Source organism: Eschrichtius robustus, chromosome 21 (assembly GCF_028021215.1).
Source record: "Eschrichtius robustus isolate mEscRob2 chromosome 21, mEscRob2.pri, whole genome shotgun sequence".
Taxonomy (NCBI): domain Eukaryota; kingdom Metazoa; phylum Chordata; class Mammalia; order Artiodactyla; family Eschrichtiidae; genus Eschrichtius; species Eschrichtius robustus.
Window position 1 is genome coordinate 14,854,579 of NC_090844.1, and position 22,343 is coordinate 14,876,921.

The 22,343-nt window shown below is 40.7% G+C and overlaps 1 protein-coding gene across 4 annotated transcripts in view; it reads right to left on the bottom strand.

Moving 5' to 3' along the window:
* FAT1 (FAT atypical cadherin 1) overlaps nucleotides 1-22,343 on the bottom strand; it is a 122,121-nt gene that overhangs the window by 23,132 nt on the left and 76,646 nt on the right. For all 4 annotated transcript variants that reach the window (XM_068531955.1, XM_068531953.1, XM_068531954.1 and 1 more), the window contains exons 5-11: nucleotides 21,101-21,430; nucleotides 20,542-20,752; nucleotides 18,178-18,317; nucleotides 13,243-13,518; nucleotides 12,908-13,118; nucleotides 3,192-7,259; nucleotides 2,429-2,625 (exon numbers count right to left, since the gene is read on the bottom strand). In XM_068531955.1, coding sequence (XP_068388056.1) covers nucleotides 2,429-2,625; nucleotides 3,192-7,259; nucleotides 12,908-13,118; nucleotides 13,243-13,518; nucleotides 18,178-18,317; nucleotides 20,542-20,752; nucleotides 21,101-21,430 — 5,433 coding nt within the window. The remainder of the gene's footprint in view (nucleotides 1-2,428; nucleotides 2,626-3,191; nucleotides 7,260-12,907; nucleotides 13,119-13,242; nucleotides 13,519-18,177; nucleotides 18,318-20,541; nucleotides 20,753-21,100; nucleotides 21,431-22,343) is intronic.

Genomic DNA, 22,343 nt, shown 5'->3' on the forward strand with positions numbered 1-22,343 from the left:
TTAACTTTGGTCACAGAACACATGGGAAATGACTAAAACTAAAATCCAAGGAGCTTTCAAAACTATTTTTCTTACAAAACATTTAAAACAGAGAGGATTCATATAACAGTTAACAACCCCATATGCTGAAAGAGTCTGACCTGGCATTTAACCTACAGAATTCTGAATACTTCGTCTTTGATTTGGTTTCATATTTAATTTAATTTAAATTCTTATGAGAAAATAAACATAACACTCCATTTTTACCTAAAAATTGGAGAGAATACAAGCCTGATACATTACGTCTAATTTCCAATACAGGAATTTATTGTTTGCAATCACTCTTAAAACACCACCAAGTAACTGCGTTTGGGAGAGAAGTGAGCCTCATGTCACGGGAGAAAACAAAGGTTATCCAAGGCCACCGGGGAGGGGGGAAGTGACGCTCAGGCCAGGGCTCTCTTCTGCCCTGCTCCACCCTGTCTCTCTTTAAATCTGACCTGATTCTCAAACACAGTGAACGGCTGTTTCCAGTTCCAACTATTCAGAAATCCATGCCGTAAACCAAAACATAAGACAAACAGATAAGACGCTGTTAAATTTATTTTCTTAATTTGAGCTCAATTTTAGGTGAACTATGACTCATGAAACAGGATATTTTGCAATACTGATGATTTCAAATGATCTAGTGTCCTAATTTTATTAATACCAAAGGTGATAGGAAAAGTGTTGAAAAACAGCAGAACACACACATTTAGTTTCTATAAGATACATCCACACGCACACACACACATAATCCTCCTTCCATAAATCACTGTCACCAAAACCATGGACTGGAATGAACTCCTCATCCCTCAGGAGTCCCGCTTTCCCCCCAGCTGAATTATTCGTATCCATTTCCCCGAGAACAGCTCTGCTCCTCTGCCCGCCCAGCTACACACATCTCGTGCCGACTGTGGTGCTCTCCACCTCCCCGTCCCTCTTCCAAGTCACCTGTTCCCCCACCCAGCCTTCCCTTCACCTACCACACGCTTCTTCCTTCTTTTTACTCCCAACTTTCGTCACTGGCCAAATCTATCTCCTTGTTAACACACACCCTTTAATCTCCTGAAATCAGGTGTCCACCCACATCACGGCACTGAGACCGCCGTCTCCAAGCCAGTCACAGAACCCAATGGTCTGTTTCACTCGGTCCGCTTTTTATCTCTGTCACACCTCTGCTCGCCATCCCGCCTCCTAAAAATTCTCCCCTCCTCTGTTCTCAACGACACTGTGCTGGCATCTGCGCTCTCTTCCTTCCGCCTTCTTCCTCTCTCGGGGGATACCTGTCTCTCCTCTTTCCCTGCCTTGTTATTATCCTCTCAGATGAATGCAGTTACCAGTTATCCACAGAAGCTGCCAAGTTCACATACCCATCCTCCATCTCGCTAACTCTAAACATCCATAAAAACACATTCAACTGAATGTCCCGTGATCTTAAACTGAACAAATCTGAAATGGAATTCAGCATGCTTCCTCTAAAACCAATTCCCGCTCCAGGCTCATCTTTGGTCTTTCTCCCAATCACTCCTGTAGGAAACCTAAGGTCAATCTTGACTTAACTAACATGCTTGTTGCGATTCACGGCCAGGGAGGACCAAGTGCCACCAGTTTTCCCGTTACAGCATCTTTCGTCCTTCCGTTCCCTGTGCCTCTGTCCACTCCCTGTTATCCCCACTTTCACACTTCCTCAGCTAAATGGAAACAATGCTACCAGACTCAGCTTCTCTCAGGAACTCCTGGAGTATGTCATCTCCACGTTTCACGTAAGGAAGGATTCGTGGAGTCCCAGCTCCCTGGAACGCCCTCCATAGCCCCTCTCACCCAGTTTACCCTCCGGCCCCAATGCCCTTCCATTTCCACTCTTGGTGATCTCATCACCACCTCCCAAAGGCTGAGCTTTTCCTCATCTTCCAGGTGCGGGGACAACTCCCGCCCTCACCGAGCGACCTCAGGTGGCGCAGCTCTTCCCTGGTGCGCATCTTGTGCTCATGTTAAACGGTGGGCTCCACAGGGGCAGAAGCCACACACTTCACCTCTGGGTTCCTCTAGCGTGTACAGGAGCAAGGGCCCCAGATACGGTCTCTTGGAGCAGAACAGAGCTACCTCACCCCCAAATGAAGGGAATCCTTTCATGAAAACGTAACAGAGCAATGCTTTATATACAACTGTAATCCTGTCCGGAATTCACAGTATTTTGAACTAGGTTTTTGAGCTACTTAGCATCCCCCAAAAGTAGTTCTGAAGCGAATCCAACTCTTGCCCCATTTAACCCTCACCTCGACTTAAACATAAGAGATTACAACATGAAACACATTTGAGTTACTCTACAGCACCACGTGACAGTCCTTCTGAAAGGTTTAAGAAAGAAATCTGAATTCATAATATATAGACTTAAAGAGTATCCTACCTTTTCACAAATGGGACTGTTGTCATTTGCATCAAGGACTTTGACTTCAACTATAGCTTTTGATGAGAAGGTCCCATCAGTTGCTGTGATAGTCAGAAGATAATTGTCCCTTTTTTCCCTATCTAGAGGTTTCTTCACATAGACCTTCCATTCATTCTGTATATTTTCAATAGCAAACTGCCCCAAAGGATCCCCTCCTATTAAATCAATGGAAGGAGATGACAGTCAAATTTGTTGAAATAAAAAAAGGAATAACAGGAGAAATAAATTGTACAAAAGATACATAATATTATGATTCAAAAGAATTAAGTTTTAAAAAAAGTTATTACACTTTATTTATTTTATTAGCTTTCCCATTCACTAACCCCACCACCCAAAACCCTCAAAAAAAAACAAAAAACAAAGAAAGCAGCACTAAAATGTGTATTTAAACACAGCATTAGGCCAAATAAAATTCCAAGACTATCAGTAACACTTTAGCCTATGCTGAAACTATAAATTTAAATTATAATATCTTTTTTATACACTGTGTATAAAGATCAACAGAATGAATCATAAAAATCAAAATCAGCCTAGTGAAACAACTACTGGCTTTGCTCAGGCAAAGGACTTGAAACATAGCTTAATAGATGTTATTTCTACTTATTTCAGATATATTAAAATCGCCCCTTTAACTCTCAATTTCCATAAAATACATATCTCAGAATTTATACTTCTAATACAACTTAATTTTAAATTAAACCATTCACTTTAAACATGTTACCTGTTATGTAATATGTAACTTGTCTGTTGATCTCTTCAGAATCAGCATCCGTGGTACTTAGGATGGCAATTACGCCCCCTGGTGGATCATCTTCACTCACAGTCCCTTTATAAATCTCTGCCGTGAACCGTGGGGGACTATCGTTGACATCGGTGACAGTAACATCCACAATGGCTGTGGAGGAGAGCTGAACCTTTTCACCATGATCTGATGCAACCACCTTAATCTGATAACTGTCTCTCTTTTCGTGGTCAAGTTCCTTTAGGGTGGTAATCCATCCTGTTTCCATGTTAATGGTGAAAGATTCGATGACTTCTACACTTTGTGACTGATCTAGACTATACATAACTTGGCCATTGGTTCCTGAATCTAGATCAGACGCCCTGATCTGGATGACTCTGCTTCCCCCTGGCAGGTTTTCAACAGTAAATGCCTCATATGGACTAGACTCCAAGACAGGGCTGTTATCATTTGCATCTTTCACTTGGATACTAACATCTACAGAAGCCACCACCTCATAGTCATCATGAGTGCACCTGGCAAGTACGGAAAACTGGTACCACTTAGTTGTCTCATGGTCCAGACCCTTCTCCAGTTTCAGTCTCCCACTCTGTCTGTCGATCACAAAGAACTCATCTCTATTGCTCTCAGGAGTATTCCCTTTGACTAGGCTGTAAAGGACAGTCTCGCTATGCTCTGCTCGAATGAGATCTATTTCTGTTCCAATAGGCATGTCTTCTGAAACCGTATAGGTGTAAAATGGTTCTGAAAATCTTGGAAGCCGCATTTCTGGTGGAAGTACTTTAACATAGATGGGAACAACAGATTCTTTGGGTGGAGACCCATTATCCACTGCTCTGACAAAGAAAGTGAAGACCTCATTTTCTAAGCCAATTAAGCTTTCTTTTGTAGTTATTATGCCAGACAGTCTGTTAATTTCCAAATTCTCTTTAACGCTTTGAGAATCTGCTTCAATGGCATAGGTGATGTCGGCATTGGATCCCTCATCAGCGTCACTGGCAAGGACTTTGATGACTGATGTCCCTTTGGGAGCATTGGATCCAATATTCACCTCAAACTTGGTTGCTCGAAACTGTGGTGCATTATCATTGTCATCTGTAAGGATGACGTTAATGGTGCAGAAAGCAACTTTTCCGCCAGTGTCCTTGGCCATGAAACGAACTGGGATTACTTTTTCCGCTGGGGTTTCTCGATCAAGTTTTTCTAAAGTAAAGATCTGTCCTCTCTCATTTGTGTAAAACCTGTCTTTGGCAAAGTCATTTACAATATGGTAGGAGACGTGACCGTAAATACCCGAATCCCCATCAGTTGCTTTAACCTCGGTCACCAGGGTGTGCAAGGGAGCATTTTCAGCGAGCTCCACTTCATATTCGTTCTGAAGAAAAATGGGACTGTGCAAATTGCCTCCAATCACACTCACATGAACCTGAGCTGAACTCCTAAAAACTCCGTCAGACACAGAAACCTGAAGGGTGTACGATGGCTTCAGGGCGTGCCGGCGCAGGTTTGAGAGCGTGATGATCCCCGTCCTGCTGTCAATGACGAAATTCTTATGATCATTGCCAGACAGAATGGAATATTCCAACTTGTCTATGTCTGAACTGTCTGCATCATAGGCTTTTACACAGGTCACAAAATGCCCATGGGCAGCGTGCTCGCTAATTCTGGCTTCATAAATCTGTTGGTCAAATAGTGGTGGGTGATCGTTGAGGTCGGTGACATCCACTGTGACAAGCACATCGCTGCTCAGAGGAGGCATGCCGCCATCAACAGCCCTTACAAAAATCTTGTGCTGCTGGAACTGCTCATAATCCAAAGTCCTGACCAGTGAAACGAGGCCAGTGCTGCTGTCTATGTGAAAATGATCATGACTCTTGCTATGATTCCCAAACATATGGTATGAAATCCCTCTGTTTGGTTCTGAGTCACAATCTGTTGCTCTGACTTGAACCACGGATGTTCCAATTACAGACGCCTCGGACAGGGTGGTGGCATAGGACTGCTGGGCAAACACGGGAGGGTTGTCATTGATGTCTTCCACGATTACGTCCACAAAGACCTCGGCGTGAGCACCGGTCAAGGAGTCAGTCGCTCGGATGCTCAGTTTATATGCTGGGTGGGACTCGAAGTCCAGAGGCGCTATGACATTGATAACTCCGGTGTTGAAGTTAATAGTAAACTGGCTGAAAGGATCGCCGTCTGTGATGCTATAGAACACTTTCAAGCCCTCTGGACTGTTGGCTTGTACGTGGACAACAGGGCTGTGCATCTGGACGTTCTCTGGAATCTCGGCGCTGTAGAAAGGCTTTTCAAACACAGGCATGGCTTTGTTCATAACGGTGATGGGAACTATGACTTCGGCCGAAAAAGCTGGGTTTCCTCCATCTTTTGCAACCACTGTGACGAGATATTCTTTATTTAAGGTGTCAGGTTCAAATTGTTTTTTCAGTGAAATTTCCCCTGAGGCTCCAATTTGGAAGTGTTCGTGGTGTTCCTTGAGGTAGTAGTGCACTTCCCCGTTCCTGCCGCCGTCTCTGTCGATGGCCGTCACGTAGCGAATAACATGGCCCACGGCGGTATCCACTTTAACAATGGCGTAGTAAGGCAGGTTGACAAACACCGGTGCGTTATCATTCTGGTCTTCGACGATGACCTTTACAATGACATGGGCCACTGCTGAAGGCTTGTGTTCTTGTGTCACTTCCACTACCACATCAAAGGTCTCCTGCTGTTCACGATCAAACGGTATGCCAGTGGTCGACAGAACTCCGGACGTGCGGCTGATTTTGAATCTGCGATCTGGGTTGAGGATGTGATAAAACAGGGGCTCGTTGATTGGATTCCCGATAGCAGTTATGACAGCTAATCTTCTGGCTTCAGTAGAATTCTCTTTCACTACTGCAGAGTAGAAATCTTGGGTAAACTTCAGCTGACTTTCTTTGCTTTCTTTCACATTAATTTTCACAGAGGTTAAGCTTGCAAATCTGCCATCAGAGGCTCTGATAGTTAACTCATAGCGGCTCCTCAACTGAGTTGTGTTTTGTACAGTTATAGTACCAGTCTTGTGGTCCATTAAAAACTTCTCCCCGATGTTGCCTTCGGTGATGGAGTACATTAACTGTGAGAATGCGCTTGAATCAGCATCTGTAGCATTTACTGTGATGACCTTGACTCCTTTGTATGTTGGCAACAAAAGAGATGCTTCATACAATGATGTGGAGAACACAGGAGGGCAGTCATTAATGTCAATAACATGGATAGTCACGTTGGCTGCATATGCAGCGAATAAACATGGTGTTCCCATGTCATGAACTTGTACAGTGAAGTGAAAAGTACTTGTTTGTTCATAGTCCAAACTTAGTACTGTATGAATAGCACCAGTGCTGGAATCAACAGTAAAATATTTGTGTATAGCTGGTTCAACAATGTGATAAACAAGCAAAGCATTTGATTCTTTATCAGCATCAGTGGCTCGAATAACTAATGGGACATTCCTGTCTGTTAGGACCACACTGTGCATTGAAGCTGATTCGCTAATGAGCCCCGTATATTCTGCCTGCGTAAAAACTGGCAAGTTGTCATTTTCATCCTGCAGATGCACTAGAATGGTTGTATTTGTAGACAAACCAGCCATGTTAGTTCCTTGTATTGTCAATGTATAAATGGGCAAAGTTTCAAAATCCAAAGCTTTCTGAGTGATGATACTTCCAGAATGTGGATTAATATCAAAGGCATTAGCTATATTTCCATCTTTTATTTCATATACCACTGATGACTGACTATGGGCTGTAACCATTCCGACGAAACTCCCAATGCTGATAGTTTCACTAATTTCAACAGAATACTCTTTTGATGTAAACTTGGGAGAGGCGTTGTCAGCAATGGTGACAAAGATACACACAGAAGTGATTTCACTCATTGGCGGGTTGCCTTTATCTATAGCTTTTACCACTAAGTCATATTCCACTTGGTTACTTCGATCTAATTCTTTGGCAGTTTTTATAGAGCCCAAGATGGGATCAATTGTAAAAGAATTTCCAATGTTTCCTGGGAGGAGAGAAAAAAGTATGTTAGAGAAAAATACAAGGACCTATCAACATTCGAATGGAACTTGTTTTATTCAATTTGTCTCATTTTTATCTACTCTAAGGGCAAACTTTTCTGAGTTTTGTCTATAAATTACGAAAAGAAACAGAAGCAATATCACTCTGTACCTAAAGCCAAAAGTCACTCTCTCTGGTTGAATCAGGAATGTGTTGTGGAAGGATCTGGTTATCCTTCCATAAAGGAGTTTAGTTAATCATCTCCAAGAGTCCCTCAAAACCCCTTTGGAATATATTTATTTATCACTTGCAAACTCTCAAGAATCTTCTTACCCACTATGAAAGGGAAGACTTCAATTAAATTTAACAAACTTAAATAGAGTTGGCCCTTATTTTAAGCATTCGGGGAACTGATGAATAAGCCTGTGTGTACTCTGCCCCACTTTATAGGCTTTCAAGGTTTCAGTAATATCCCCTGAATTTTTTCAGGTCAATTTAATTTCTAGGTGAGTGGTTCTCAACTGGAGGTGCTTTCACCCAGAGGGACATTCAACCATGTCTGGACCCCTTTTTGGTGACCACTACTTGTGGGGACAGGGTGCTCCTGACCTCCAGTGAGTAGAGGCCAGGGATGCTGCTAACATACTACAGGGCACAGGACAGCCCCACAGCAAAGAACTTTCTGGTGCAAAATGTCAATATTGCTGAGGCTGAAAACTCTTAAGATTGTTTTACTTGCTTTTCTTTAGACCTTTTCCAGCTACGTTATGTACATGTATTTAGCTGCAAATGCAACTCCACAATATTCCATAGTTTTGTGCCACTTGAGCTCTTCCTGAGGACACCAGGAGTTTACTACAGTTCCGCAGTTTACTCTCTTTCTGGGTAGATCAAGGCAGTGTGAGGGTCCTCAGATTCGATCCAACCACGAACCCTTCATCCCTTTTCTGTTTTATAAACAGAGTCCAGAATCATTTATTCTAGTCATAGAACTGAATTGATCTAGTCTGAGGAGCTGCCCCAGAACTTGCTGAGGCAGAAGATCATGAAGCTCCCCATGCCTGAGTCTTTAAAAGCTTACTTGACATATTTTAGGGAAAAATAACTTCGAACGAGAGGAAAGAATGCCTACTGATAATTCCTTTAGTCTTGAAAATGTAGCATTTGTTAGGAGTTAAAAGAGAATTCTTTCTTTCATCAGAGTGAATTTACAGTGGAAAAAGGTATAACTTGTTTCTGTCTTAGTAATAAAAATGATGTATCCAGTGATTAAAAAGAAACCCTTTTATAAAATATACTTTTCTTTAAATCTTGGAAAAATTGAACTATTACACTTTACCCAAAACAAAGTCCACTTGCCACTTAACTGCCTTCTCAAATTCTGTGTTCCTCGAGGTCTGCAATGGAGCACGGCCCTTCACAGAACAGAATTACTTGCTGCGACTTGCAAACCAGGGGCTTAACCGAGCATTCCTTTCTCCACATCATTACTAGTAAACACTTCCTCTCCAGCTTTCATTTCCTTCCTTTAATACATTTTCCAAAAATCCATGCTCCTTCTTTCTGAGGCCAGACCCAGTCTGGTTTTCATTAAGTCTGCCTGGCTCTGCGTCCAGGCCCCAAGGCCGTGCCTCAACCTGCAACAGGACAGAGGTCCAGAATGTCTCCAGGCCACGAAGCTCTGAGCCGAACCCTGGCCCACGAACAGGGTCATGTTGCCTCTGCCAGGCCTCGCAGACACTAATTTCCGGCCTGTCTGTACTTACGAGTGCCAGTGACGTTCTCCCCCACTGTGTTTTAGTTGGTTATCGGGATTCCAAGGTCCTTTCTCAGCTACCTTTGCAACATCCCCACTTCCAAAGCTGTGACTGGTTGACTGCCTGGGGGGGCTGTGAAAACCTCTGGACAACTGTCTTCATCCCCACTCTTTACTATCCTATGTCTGTACTAATAAAGCAGCTGACCTACCATATTTTATATTCAGCCATCTATATGCATTTCTCTTTTGCTCTGCACAGTGAAATCTTAAAGCTTCAAACACACAAGGCCTCACATGGAGGAATAAATGGATCTTATCTGCAATGAGCAGGCCCCTCAATCACGTGAGCACATCCTCATCTTGGAACCACCGGGTCTGGTGGGTCCCCTCCTGGAACAGTCTTCCGCCAGCTATTCCCACTGCCTCTCCATGCACGCGTTCATTCATTCAGGTTTTGCCCAAATGCCTCCTTCTTAGAGAATGTGGTGGTGAGGCCTTCCTTGACCTCCCCATTCAGCATTGCTGTTTCTGTCCCATTACCCTGTGTTTTCTTTACAGCACATATTGTCACTTTGTTCTTATCTGTTCTCCCACTAGGATGTAAGCTCCACTTAAGCATGGCTTGTTTGATTCATTATTTTATCATCTCTGCCTAGAAAAATGCCTGACACATAGGAGACACTCAGCAAATATTTGTTGAATGAAACAACTTTTACACATGTATGGAAAGAAAACAAATTAAATACCAAACAGGTTGATCAGCAGCTTGAAAAAAATTAATACATACATTAAAGTACTTATATATTTATATTTCTACTTGGTTTTGTTTTCCTGCATTTATGCTATACTTCAATCACTACCAACAACCATTTGTTAGATGTGGCACTTCATTTAAAAGTATTAGCAAAAGGAACGTGTCATGACTAACTGGAAATCTGATAAAAAATTTTTATTAGCAATGTGGCATTCAAAACATTATTTATTACTTGCAGTACCTCGACTTTGATAAAGACAGCTCTGAGCTTGTCAACGATAACAAGAAGGTTAAACAGGAACACAGCTAGTTAATCAGTATATGGATCCTACCTGTATCAATACATATGCTACGGCAGAAACCATCAGATTTGCAGATGGGAAAACAACATCATATTTATGTGGCAACACTGAGGGCTGCTGAGTGGCTTGAATGTGTCCTTGTCTGATCTAGTAATAGCCACATTCACCAAATACTGAAATATACATATGGCATTTGTGAACAAACTAATAGGGCAGTGACAGAAGTCTGTACTAGGTTGGGGCCTTAGTCATTCACTGTAGGGGAGATACTGGTTATTTCTAAATAGTTTTAAATTGTTCTTTCCATATGAACAAGGCAGTTATCTGGACAAACATGCAAATGTGTGCTTGTCAGCTATGACTGTATTACACATGTACACCCCAAAGGGCACGTCAGAAAGCTGTGCACAGGACCTGCCTCTTCCCACAGTGGACGTGCCGTGGATGCTGACTGCCCCACAGAATGGCAACCTCTGTAAAGCTTCAACTGCAATTACATTTTACCTAAGTTTGGGGAAGAAAACCAATTCTAATCAGTAAGTATATTTACTGAGTGTCTTCTATTTCCAGAGGTTGTAACAGTTTTGAATTAACAATCATCTACTTTAAAAAAAATAAACACTATAGCCCACAGTATGGCACCGATGTGTCTCCAAACACCTAACTCAATTATTACTGAAAATATTCTTTAATTACTTCCTTTTTTCCCTGAAGACTCCTAATCAGACCAAACCTTTTGCTCAATAAATTGCTGCTAATTAAACATGCAGTGTTATAGCCTGAATCTGTAACTACTCTTTTGAACTTTATTAAATGCAATCTGACACAAGTCAGAAGCAGGTGAATATGAATACACTGTTGAATGAAGGCTGTGTGACCATTTTATAGTTCCTACTACTATTCAACAGATTTATACACACACAATTCTACTGCATTTTAATGGTAGTTGTTTCCTATAAAGTAACTTGTATAGCATGATTTTTACATTACCAAATCTATCCAATTATCTTCTTTGAAGTCCAAAGTTTATATCAGAATAGGCCCTTGGTATTATCTATTGAGTGGAGATACAGTTCCATTCTTGGAATACCGAATTACTAACCCCATCAGTCATTACAGGCATTTAAAGAATGTGCATGCCTTCAGTCAGGCACCAACAATCATATTTTAAACGCCCAATTGCTGAAAACTATGTGAAAGCTAAGGGAAAGTTTAACATTTTCTCCTACACAAACCCAGTAAGTCTGTCTCGGGGGGAAAACTATTTTATTGAAGTGCTCAGGCATGCACAAATGGAATGCGCTTTTTTAATGGTTAAATTTCTGAACCAGTGGAAAAATCATTTTTATTCAAGGCGCTAACTACGCTATAATACATTTTAACACTGCAACCTCGGGCAGTATATGAGGTCTTATTTGTGAGGGATGGCTTAAGCTTGGTCATTTTCAGGGAAATAAATGAAACTTCAAATATATTAAGATGAAAATAGTTTAACCACATAAAACACATTGATAAAGCAAAAAAGTACTCTCCGTTTGCTCAGCTTTGGATTATATGATCTTCAGTTAATTGTACCTCTATCAATTCTAATGCCTAGAAAAGATACATAATTTCTAAATATGCAGAGGTATGGACTTACAAAAAAAAGTTAAGTGGATGATCTCAATCTTCTAAAACCATGATAGAGAAAGAATGAAAGAGTATAACCTTTGTACTAACAATGGCACTGAGAACGATGGAAAAATGGAAGCTGCCTTCTCGATATTTAATCACTTACTCATAGTATTTGGCACGAGTCGGGCAAGTCTCAAAGCTAGATGATTTCTGACTGAATAAATCACATGCTCTAAAGCAGATCCCTGTTTCAATCAGGGGCAGCATTCTTTTGCAAGAACATACATTCGTGGACCGATGGTAACCCCTACCTATCAAGCACAAGTACAAACGCTCCTAGCAGGGCACCTGGCATATAAAATGAGAGTCCATGGAATAAAGAAATGAATGAGTGAATAGCAGCATCAAACAGAACACAGAACAACATTTCACTTTGCCACCACCGTTTCCTGGTGATCCTCCTTCTTGGAATCACCAGCAAGGCTCTGGACCTCTTGCCCTATCACACCCAGAACTGTCCAGGCCCGCAGTTCCAGCTCGTCTCCCTGCTTTGCTGTCTCCTGCCCAACTCCAGCAAGCCCCTCAGCCTTTTCAACATTTCTTCAAGCCCTCGTCCCAACCCTGGGACCTACCGCACCCAACCCAATTCCATGAACAAAATGCAACTGTGAAAGATGCATGGGGGTGAAAGTGGCAGAAAAGCAAAGCCTGGAAGGGGTAGGAGAGGCATGGACACCCTTTATGAGACGTGACCCAATTAGAACTGGATGAGTTGGCACTCTGTCATGGAGTTTCCTGCTCTGCCCAAGAGAAGATATGCTCTGACTAAAAGAAAAATGTTAAATCACTAGGCCAGCCTTATCCTAAGAGTACTTCATAGTTTATGGAGGAAAACGATTATGTGGTTAAAACCATTCTGGAAATCCTGAATTGGTCAAATAAAGTTTTCTTTACCGCAGGACTTCTCAGAGCCTTGAATTATGCTAATATTATGAATCTCCAAGAACATTACCCAAACGTAGTTAGGACTCTCTAGCTTTGCTTTCCAATGAGTTAAAAGTTAAATTTTTTTTTCTTTCTCTTAACATGTAAAATGGTAGCTATCAATTTAAGCAGTTTTGATACACAGAAATGTTTCAACATCTAGAACTAATTTTAGAAAAGAAAAAACATACTTTCTAATAAGTGCAAAGTTATAAACCTATGCAGTGCTCCAAAAATACCTGATTCGATAGAGTACAGAACTTCAGCATTTTTCCCTTTGTCCTTGTCCAGAGCTGTAACCTGCAACACAACTGAGCCGACAGCTGCTGATTCATAAACCCGCCCTTTGTAGGAGGAGCTCGTGAACCAGGGGGCGTGGTCATTGGTGTCGCTGACATTAACAACAATCCTTGCAAAGTTGCGCTTTACAGGGACATCTTGATCTCGTACCTAAAAGAAACAGCATATTATTGATCCTGTTAAAGCTTTCCTTAAAATTGATTAAAGATCACTCTCAAAAACACGGAACCCTGCAGGAACCAAACAGTGGCAGAAAATGAGCAGAAAGCCCTACCATGACTGTGAGAACATGCTGCTGAATGGCTTCATGATCAAGTTTTTCTGCCGTATAGAGAGAGCCAGTTGCAGGATCAAGGCGAAATTTCTTGAGACTCAATGGATCGATACTGCTCTGCAGAGTGTAGATTAGTTTGTTTTTTTCATCCTTATCCACAGCACTGATTTGCAAAATTTCTGTTTCTGGCACTGTGTCTTCAGGAATAACAACTTCATATCTTGATGTAGAAAACTGAGGACGATGGTCATTTGTGTCTATTACTTTGATGAATACCTGTGATGACAAAATGACTCACGTAACAATAATATTCCTAATTATGATGTTTTAGTATTTAAAGAATCAGGGGAAAAAAATCAAATGCACACTGAAAAAAAAAACCCTAATTTTTGAGCAAAATGAAATTCAAACATGAGAAATAAAAGCAACCAAAATCCAGAATAAAAACCATCTTTCAAATTTTTCATTGCCATATTACCTATATAAATATGAGTAAGATAATAAAAACGTTTCTAAATTCTTGAGACTTTTTGAGAGAAAAATGTAACACATACACAAATGTAACACACATTTCTTTCTGAAATGCAGGCTTAATTTCTCTTAGGTCTCCACAGAAATTTCTAGATTGCTCATGTAAAGATAAAGAATTTACTTTACCAGGATTCACAGAAGACTGATTTCCTATATCAGATTTGCACCTGTAACTACCAAGCTACTGAGGTGAGTGTGCTACTTAATGGTCACAGTATCTGAAGTTCTTGTTCTAATCTTTGAGATTCCAAATCCCTACCGATATTATGAATAAAAAGGAAAATTAGAAATGTGCTTTAAAATCCTTATATTTTTGTGATCACAAAACTACACACAGATAGTAAATACATTTATTTCTTAAAAGCAATTTAAATACACTGGAGAGAGAGAATTCTCTTAAGTAGGTCATAAAATAAATATTAAATAAAAACCTTAAAGGAAAAAAAAAGCAGATGTTTAAAAACTCAGTCCCAAGCTAAATTAAAAAAAAAAATTTACCTTGACAGTAAGAAGATTAATTTTCAGATTGAAAAGACACATGTGGATAAGGCATAGCGGAAATCACTACGATTGTAAAAGATGGTCACAGTCATAAACAAGAAACATGAGCTTCACTAGCTCATATGGAACAAACCTCACTAGTCCGAATGGCACAGGAGGACAAAGTCCTAGTACCGCATGGGGGAGGGCGGGATGTTAAGCACACGGGGGCAAGAACATGGACTAGAGGCCTTTCCATGAAGACAATACCACCGTTCTTCTAGAACACTGAGACCTCAGCGGTGGATCTGTAACATTAAACTATATGAACACTAAATGCATCCACCGTTCTCCTAGAACACTGAGACCTCAGCAGTGGATCTGTAACATTAAACTATACGAACACTAAACGCATCCACCATTCTCCTAGAACACTGAGACCTCAGCGGTGGATCTGTAACATTAAACTATACGAACACTAAATGCATCCACCAAACCACAGAAAGGGTTTATGTGAAAGTTATGTAAACATTTAAAACTACAGATGCCTCACTTTGAAAGGTCAATGATGATCCAGAAGCAAAGGCTATAATTTCTATAAATTAAATCACTACATATTCATTTCCACTACACAATTTTTTTTTTTTTTTTAATTTTTGTCTGCGTTGGGTCTCCGTTGTGGTGTGCGGGCTTCTCATTGCAGCGGCCTCCCCTGCTGTGCAGCACGGGCTCTAGGCGTGCGGGCTTCAGCAGTTGTGGCACGTGGGCTCAGCAGTTGTGGCGCATGGGCTCAGTTGCTCCCCAGCATGTGGGATCTTCCCAGACCAGGGCTCGAACACGCGTCCCCTGCGTCGGCAGGCAGACTCCCAACCACTGTGCCACCAGGAAAGTCCCTCCACTACACATTTAAAATTTATTTTCTCATGGAAGGAGTGTTGGGCAAACACAGTTTAATCCTGCTCCGAGATCAACTGATCCCACCTAAATATGAACAGCTGAAGTAAGAACAACCCTCTTTGATAAAGCAGTTCAACTGACACGTATTTCCCGGGCACGTCCATGCTCGGCACTTACTGCATTTACGGAGGGTGTAAAGGAAATATGGAGTACCCCCGCCCCCTGAAGCTTTCAACCTCACTGGGCAATGACTTGCACATACAGGTTTCCTATGTTATCAAGGAAGTTTTCAGGAGTCCAGAGATGGTGCAGGCCATTCAGGAAGCTTTCGAGGAGGAAACAAACTCCGCTTGCACAGGTTTTAGGTTGGCAGATGAACGTATACTGGGGGAGGAGGAAAAGCTCAGTCAAAGATGTGAAGGCGAGGGTGGAATGGAACATCCTGTCTCTTAGACACCTCAGAGGAGGACCCTGAACCAGGGGTGAGAAAGAAAAGGAACAGGGAGAAGGTGGGGTCCGAGAGCAGAGCCTGGCTCCCGAGCAGAGGCTGAGAACCGTGTGGCCTGTGTGCTCTGAACTGTGTGATGGGAGCAAATCACCTTCCGTCCTCCTCCCAGTCAGGCAGACCATGCTGGTGGCAGGCAGTGCAGGATGAATCGCAGAGACAGAGAATGGAGACAGGAAGGTGACTCAGTGCCAAGCAGGGGGACAGGAGCCCAAACCAGTGCTGATGTGCAACAGGGAACACGCAGGGAGCGCTCACTGGGGACAGGCCTGAGGGCTTGAGGGGCCGGCACTCGAGTGTTGTCTCACTTTGTCCTATGAGGGCAAAGTCGCTGTGCCCATTTTCCAGAGGAGAAATGGAAGCACAGAGGGTCACAGCCACCTGTCCACGCACAGGAGTAAGAGGCAGAGCCCCGATTCAAACCAAATGGCCTGCTCCAGAGTATGCAATGCTGATGTTCCAGAGAAACTGAAAGAAAACAGGAAAGCAAAGCTGTTTCAAAGAAAGGGAAAAAATGTGAACTGGATTTGGTAAGTTACCTTGAGATAGCAGAGAAAGCAAAGTGACGTGATTTAATACTGGTCAACATCCTCAGCAGAAACAGCAGGACAGGAAAGCAAGGAAAGGAGCTGCTTCAACAGAGCACTGGCAGTTACGTCACAACCCTCCACCACTCACCTCTGCGAGGATGCACCCTGGCTCAACGGAAGACACCCTCCAAACCTCAGATCTGACACCTGCTGCTACTGACCTTGATGCGGCAGCACTTGTTCTGTTGGTTCCTGAGTTTCACCTACAAACAGGAATCTACCTGCTGTGTTCCAGTGCCTTGTCAGCTGGGTTCTGATCTCTGTGTCCCTCTTCAGCCGGCATTTGCTGCTCTCCTCCCACTCAGATTCCTAACTCCCTGTTCTCAGCCCCAGACTGGGAATCAAAACCTAATTACTGATTGTTCCCTAATGACCCACACCTGGACAGGTCAGCCTGGGATCTGGACCGCTCTCTGATACTCTACCTCTCCCTGCCAGCAATTCACTAGGATATTATCAAGACCCTCTGAACATGACTCAAAATAAGTTATAGAAGTATACCCGAAGCATTGAAATTGAAGAAATTCTGTGTCCCTGAGAGAACAATATATTTACTGGGTTTTATGGGAATTTTAGTCACCATATTTCGTACTAAGCTCTTAACTATACTAATGAAAACTACAATTACTGGGAGTTATGTAGTAAGTGATAAATGCTACAGGTAGATATATCATCTTTAGTAATGAGAAGGCTTGGCACAGAGGGTCATTTCTACTGGTTATTAAGTTCCCTTTGCTAGACTTCTGGTTAGTCAATTACTTGAACTGATCTACATACAGTTACAGTCTTTAATCTTTCAGAATTACCCTGTTAAATTTATTACAATTCTTGATGCTTTTCTTCTCATTTTCATGCTCTAAAGTTTAGTTTCTACAATGAGAACAGTTACTGACAAGATTGGAATTTTAATACTGTGCTGGCACTTTTACATGACAACCTCAAAATGACCCCAAAGCATGATTCATATTATCAATTTTAAATACAATAAAAATCACAAGCATTTGGACAAAGAAATAAGGTCATTTCACAACCAACTTTAAATTATCTATTCATTTATTAATTGAAAAGACATCACAGACTATAATTTTTATTCTTCAATGCAACTAAATGATTTAGCAGATTATCTGTCTTAAGATTTAAAATAGTATAATCTAAAGATAGGAAATTGGAATTCAGAAGCATTTTATCCTCTAACATTTAATTTCTTTTACTTTTCACACACAGCACATTAAACACAAGGCTTTAGCTTTATCATTCTAATGTAAACTCCAAGAGGGCAGGATTTTGTTTCCTACTCCTCAGCTTCTAGAACAATACCTGGCACACAGCAAGTATTTAACAAGTTCTCAAACAGCCCCCACTGTGAATCAAAGAGAAACTGATAAGAAAGAACAGAACTTAAATGTAATTTATAGGGTTCTGACATTTCAATTTGAAATGCCAGTAATCGGACCATGTCTTAATCATCAGATAGGAATAAAGATGTTTAAAGGAATAGAACAGTTTTATCAGTTATTTTACACAGCCTAAGGTAGTCAAGGGGGAAAAAAACCCAAAAAGGTGTTTTAAAAGATAATTAATCACTTTAACCAGTTTTAATGCAAATGACTTGGACAAGTCATCCTTGACAGTGATATACTTTATACTAGTATAATTCAAAATGAGTATAAAAATAAAAGATTTGATGGCATAATGTGTTTCTTCTTTAAGTCTTCTTTCAAAGTTTTCAAAACTGGTTAATTACATTCAAAACCTAAATCAGGATTTGCAGTGATATTTCATTCCCTAAATAAAAATCCTTGCTGTGTACATGTGCATAAACTGTATCAAAATAGTAACTTCTGATTTGAGAACCTCAGAGGGCAGAATCAATTGTTCATATTGCCTGTGGACCCTTAGATCAGAACACTGTATCATCAGCAATTTGCCTACCTGAGTCAGTATAGTGGTGGTTCCATCTGTAGCCTCGACTGTCAGGTTGTAGTTTGATTTTTGTTCTGCGTCAAGAGGTTTGGCAATAATGATGGTTCCAGTGCCCTTGTCCACATCAAAGTGACTATCATAGTTGCCACCTAGTTTAAGTTAGGACAAACATTAAAGTAAAAACAGGTCACGGGATGAAAATTTGTCATTTATTTTGTGGCTTTCTAATTTTTAATGGCAGTTTAAAAAAAAAAAAGGAAGAAAGAAAGAAAAATTTCTGATATATTGGTCAAAGTGATTCCAAAGAGTTTTCATTTTGAAAGACCAGAAAAGGACCAACTGGAAAGACAATGCTGGCTTACTAAAAAAAAAAAGCTGAGCCATAACTGCCCAGGAAGCTACTAAATGAGAGGAAGCAAGAAAGCAACTCTGAAAACAACAACAACAAAAACATTTCTAATACGACCAATGAATTACTTTCAGTTTGTTTTTTCAAGGGTTCCGAATACCTCTTTAACTTATATCTCAGTAGCTACATTTCACATCATTTAGTAACCAAAAAGTTGGCCATTTAAAAATTTACTAAAAAAAAAAAATTTGTGACAATTTGAGCACATTGCTCTAATGAAATAACTATTAAAAACAAATGTTAACTCTGAAAAAAAAAATTGTGGTAGTTAACATCGGTTAGTCCGGACTCTTACTATTTGAGAATTTTCACTATTTGAAAATTTTTCCCACTGCTGTCGTACACAAAGTTTAATGAAGCAAAGGTTTCCGAGCTACTAACATTATCCAAATGCATTCCCCATCATATTCCAGATAAACTCTCTTCAAAGCCACTGAACTTGAGATACTTATATCAATGAAATGGAATGGAATGAAAATAAAGTCTAAATGTCGTGATGAAGTGCTATTACTAAATCCAACCAAAAAGCAAAACAGCACACACACAAAACAGTCTTCAGTTAAATCTAAAAATAAGGATCTAGGGATGTATGGAAAGTCAGAATGTTTGCAATTGGAACAGGTGACCATGGGCCCACTATGAAAAGAAAAAGCAATGAAAGATGGTCATTGGAAAGAAAAAAGTTTGAAAAATGGATGCTTTTCTTTAGATCTCATAATCTGAGGCAAATTATGTGATCTCAGCAGATACCTTCTGCTGTACAGTTCAGGTCACAAGTCATCTGAAAGATGTAAAACACTTCTCTAGCAAATGTGTCTCCTGGCACAGCCAAAAAGAAGCAAGCATGGAAGGCAAGCACAGAACAAGGAGAGCAATCAATCAAAGTGGTTCCAAAGGCGGTCAGTTTACAGGTGAGGTTAGATGCTGCACAGCCGCAGTCTGCTCATCTGGAAATGCGACAGGAGTTAACGGACAGCAAGCAAACTATTCTGACTGCAGTTAACTATGAAAAGAATCCTTTTTGTTCATTTAAAACTAAACTGTAATGGTTTCATAGGTGTTGATAACATAAACAATTTCATACAAAGACCAAAGTAGGGAAAACAGTCCAGCTGCCTAGAAAGTTCAAGGGGTAGAGCCCGAACCCCTGCGCCCTGTGGCTTCAACCTGCTGAGACAGCAACTGGGGCAGGAGGGCTCCGGGGTGAAGAGGGAAAAGGGATATTGGGTTCCAACCAAAGAAAACCCGAACACGTACTTTTGATTTTATATATCCTTGTAATTAAAATACTGTGAAGAAATAAGAATTAAAAAACTAAGACGCCAAAGTCTAATGTGAAGTTGTTTTAAGTATGTTGTATTACATTCTATGTCTAGCTAAATTAACTGACAGAAAAAAAAGAATTGGCTTAGGCATATAATTTTTATCACAGGGTGATTTAATCTAGTGAAGCCTGCTTCCTACTGAAAATGAGGTAAATCAAACTTAAAAAGCCATAGTTGACACTATCATTTATAACTTATAAATTAAAAATTTTAAGCATATTCCCTATAAAATACTGACATGCGACAATCATGTAGGCATAGTTATTTTAAACATTCAAATCATATTCACTGAAAATAGCTATGTGCTATATGTTATGTATCAAGAAGGAAAAATTAAGAAGCTGTGCTTTTGGACCAAACATTTAGATTTCTCTGTATCTCTTTGGTGCACTTTTAAAAACCTTATTTTTATATTAATAAGGTACATACAGAGCACCTATTGTTTTAAACAAGTTTAATATATGTTGGATATAGTGAAAAATTTTGCAAGCAAAATACTGCAGTTTAAAACAAATTCTCCACTTATAGGTCTTACTCCCAATTTTAAATTCTGAGATGTGCCCCAAAATCAGAAAACCAGAGGCGGGTTCCCCTCAGTGTGATCTATACAAGGATGATGAAAACTGTCATGAAGCTTACCAATGATGTCAAACCAGAGAGGTATGCCTGGAGGCTCAACAGATATCACTCCAATCATGTGAGCAACTGGATCACTTTCCATTACAGTAAAGGCAAAAAATGATTCTTCAAATGAAATTGGCTCCAGGGACGGTTTGGGTTTGGAGATCCATTCAATATGGAGTCGAGTGGTTGATGACTTTTGGGGGCGACCATTATCAACTGCCTTAATCTATAAAATATGGGCAGAGGGGATAAAAACAGCAAATGAAAAGTTGCATCTCATAACTGAAGCATTGATTGGTTTGGTCTGAAACTGAACCAATTTCAAACATTTAGTATCTGTGCTGTATGTTCCATGTGTTTAATGCCTGATAAAAAGAGCAACCTTTTTATGCCATACTCAACACAGATAACCAGAATGACAACTAAAGAAGGGACAAGCAAACCCATACTTCGCATTGTTAGGTACAGCACTGAGGCCATTTACTGGATAGAGAGAAAGTTATGAGAGAAGAGACATAAGACTAGATTAATGGTCAAATTATGTAAGAAATTCAAAGACTAGATCTTTACTCACTGAAAGAATATCATATTCTCCAGCTCCAGAAAACTTCTTGGATAAAACCACTCCAGTTTTTGGCTCAATAAAAAATTTGCCATGTTCATTTCCCTCTTCGATGCTATAGGAGATTTCTGCATTGGGACCTTCATCTTTGTCTGTAGCTATAACACGATATAAAGGCTCACGCTTGGTGTTTCTTTCTCGTTCTGGTTTTTCCCGCTCTGGGAGTCTGATTTTGTAGAACTTCTGCAGGAACTGAGGCTTGTTGTCATTTTCGTCAAGGATCTTCACAATTACTCTTGCAATGGTTGACTTGGGGGGACTACCATTGTCTGTCACTGTAACCTGTTTTTTTTTTTTAAAGATAACAACAAGAAATGTTTTTAAAATATACTGTATAAAAAGTGAATGTCTTCTTCCTAATGACAATCACCTTTTCTATAAACCTCTGCAATTCACACAGCACTATGGACACGTACCGATTCCTCACGCTGATCACAGCCCTGTGAGGGGGCAGGGCAACCTCTCCATTTTCACAAAGGGACTGGGGGGGGGGGGGGCGGGGAGGCCGGGGGCTAGGAATGCACCGGCTCTGAGCCCTCGCTCTCTCCTTACCCGTTACCCCTCTTCCTCACACGCCCTAACTGTAAACGTTAAGCTCTCAAAAACTCAGTATTTTTAAGTGAAGGAAGAGATACATGAAGGTTTTGCTTTTAAATATTTAGAGTCCTCTTGTACATGCTTAAAAATAAAATCTTTACATACTGTATTTAAAAACTGTCATTTTTAAGCTTCGTCAATAAAATAAGTTAAATCATCCGATTAAAGTACATGCTAAGTAGCAGGCCTTTTAATACTAGCAATCATTTTATTTTGCCTGGCTCTCTCTTTTCTTGTACAGAAGTTTTCCATGTTTGGTAGGGTGAACATAAACATTTAAATTTAAGACCAACTTTTTTTTTTTTTTTTTAATTTATTTGATTTATTTATTTATTTTTATTTTTTGGTTGCGTTGGGTCTTCGTTGCTGCATGCGGGCTTCTCATTGCGGTGGCTTCTCTTGTTGCAGAGCACGGGCTCTAGGCTCACGGGCTCAGTACTTGTGACTCACGGGCTCAGTTGCTCCGTGGCATGTGGGATCTTCCCGGCCCAGGGCTCAAACTCATGTCGCCTGCATTGGCAGGCGGATTCTTAACCACTGCGCCACCAGGGAAGCCCTAAGACCAACTTATTACATGAGATTTTCAGTAAAAGAAATA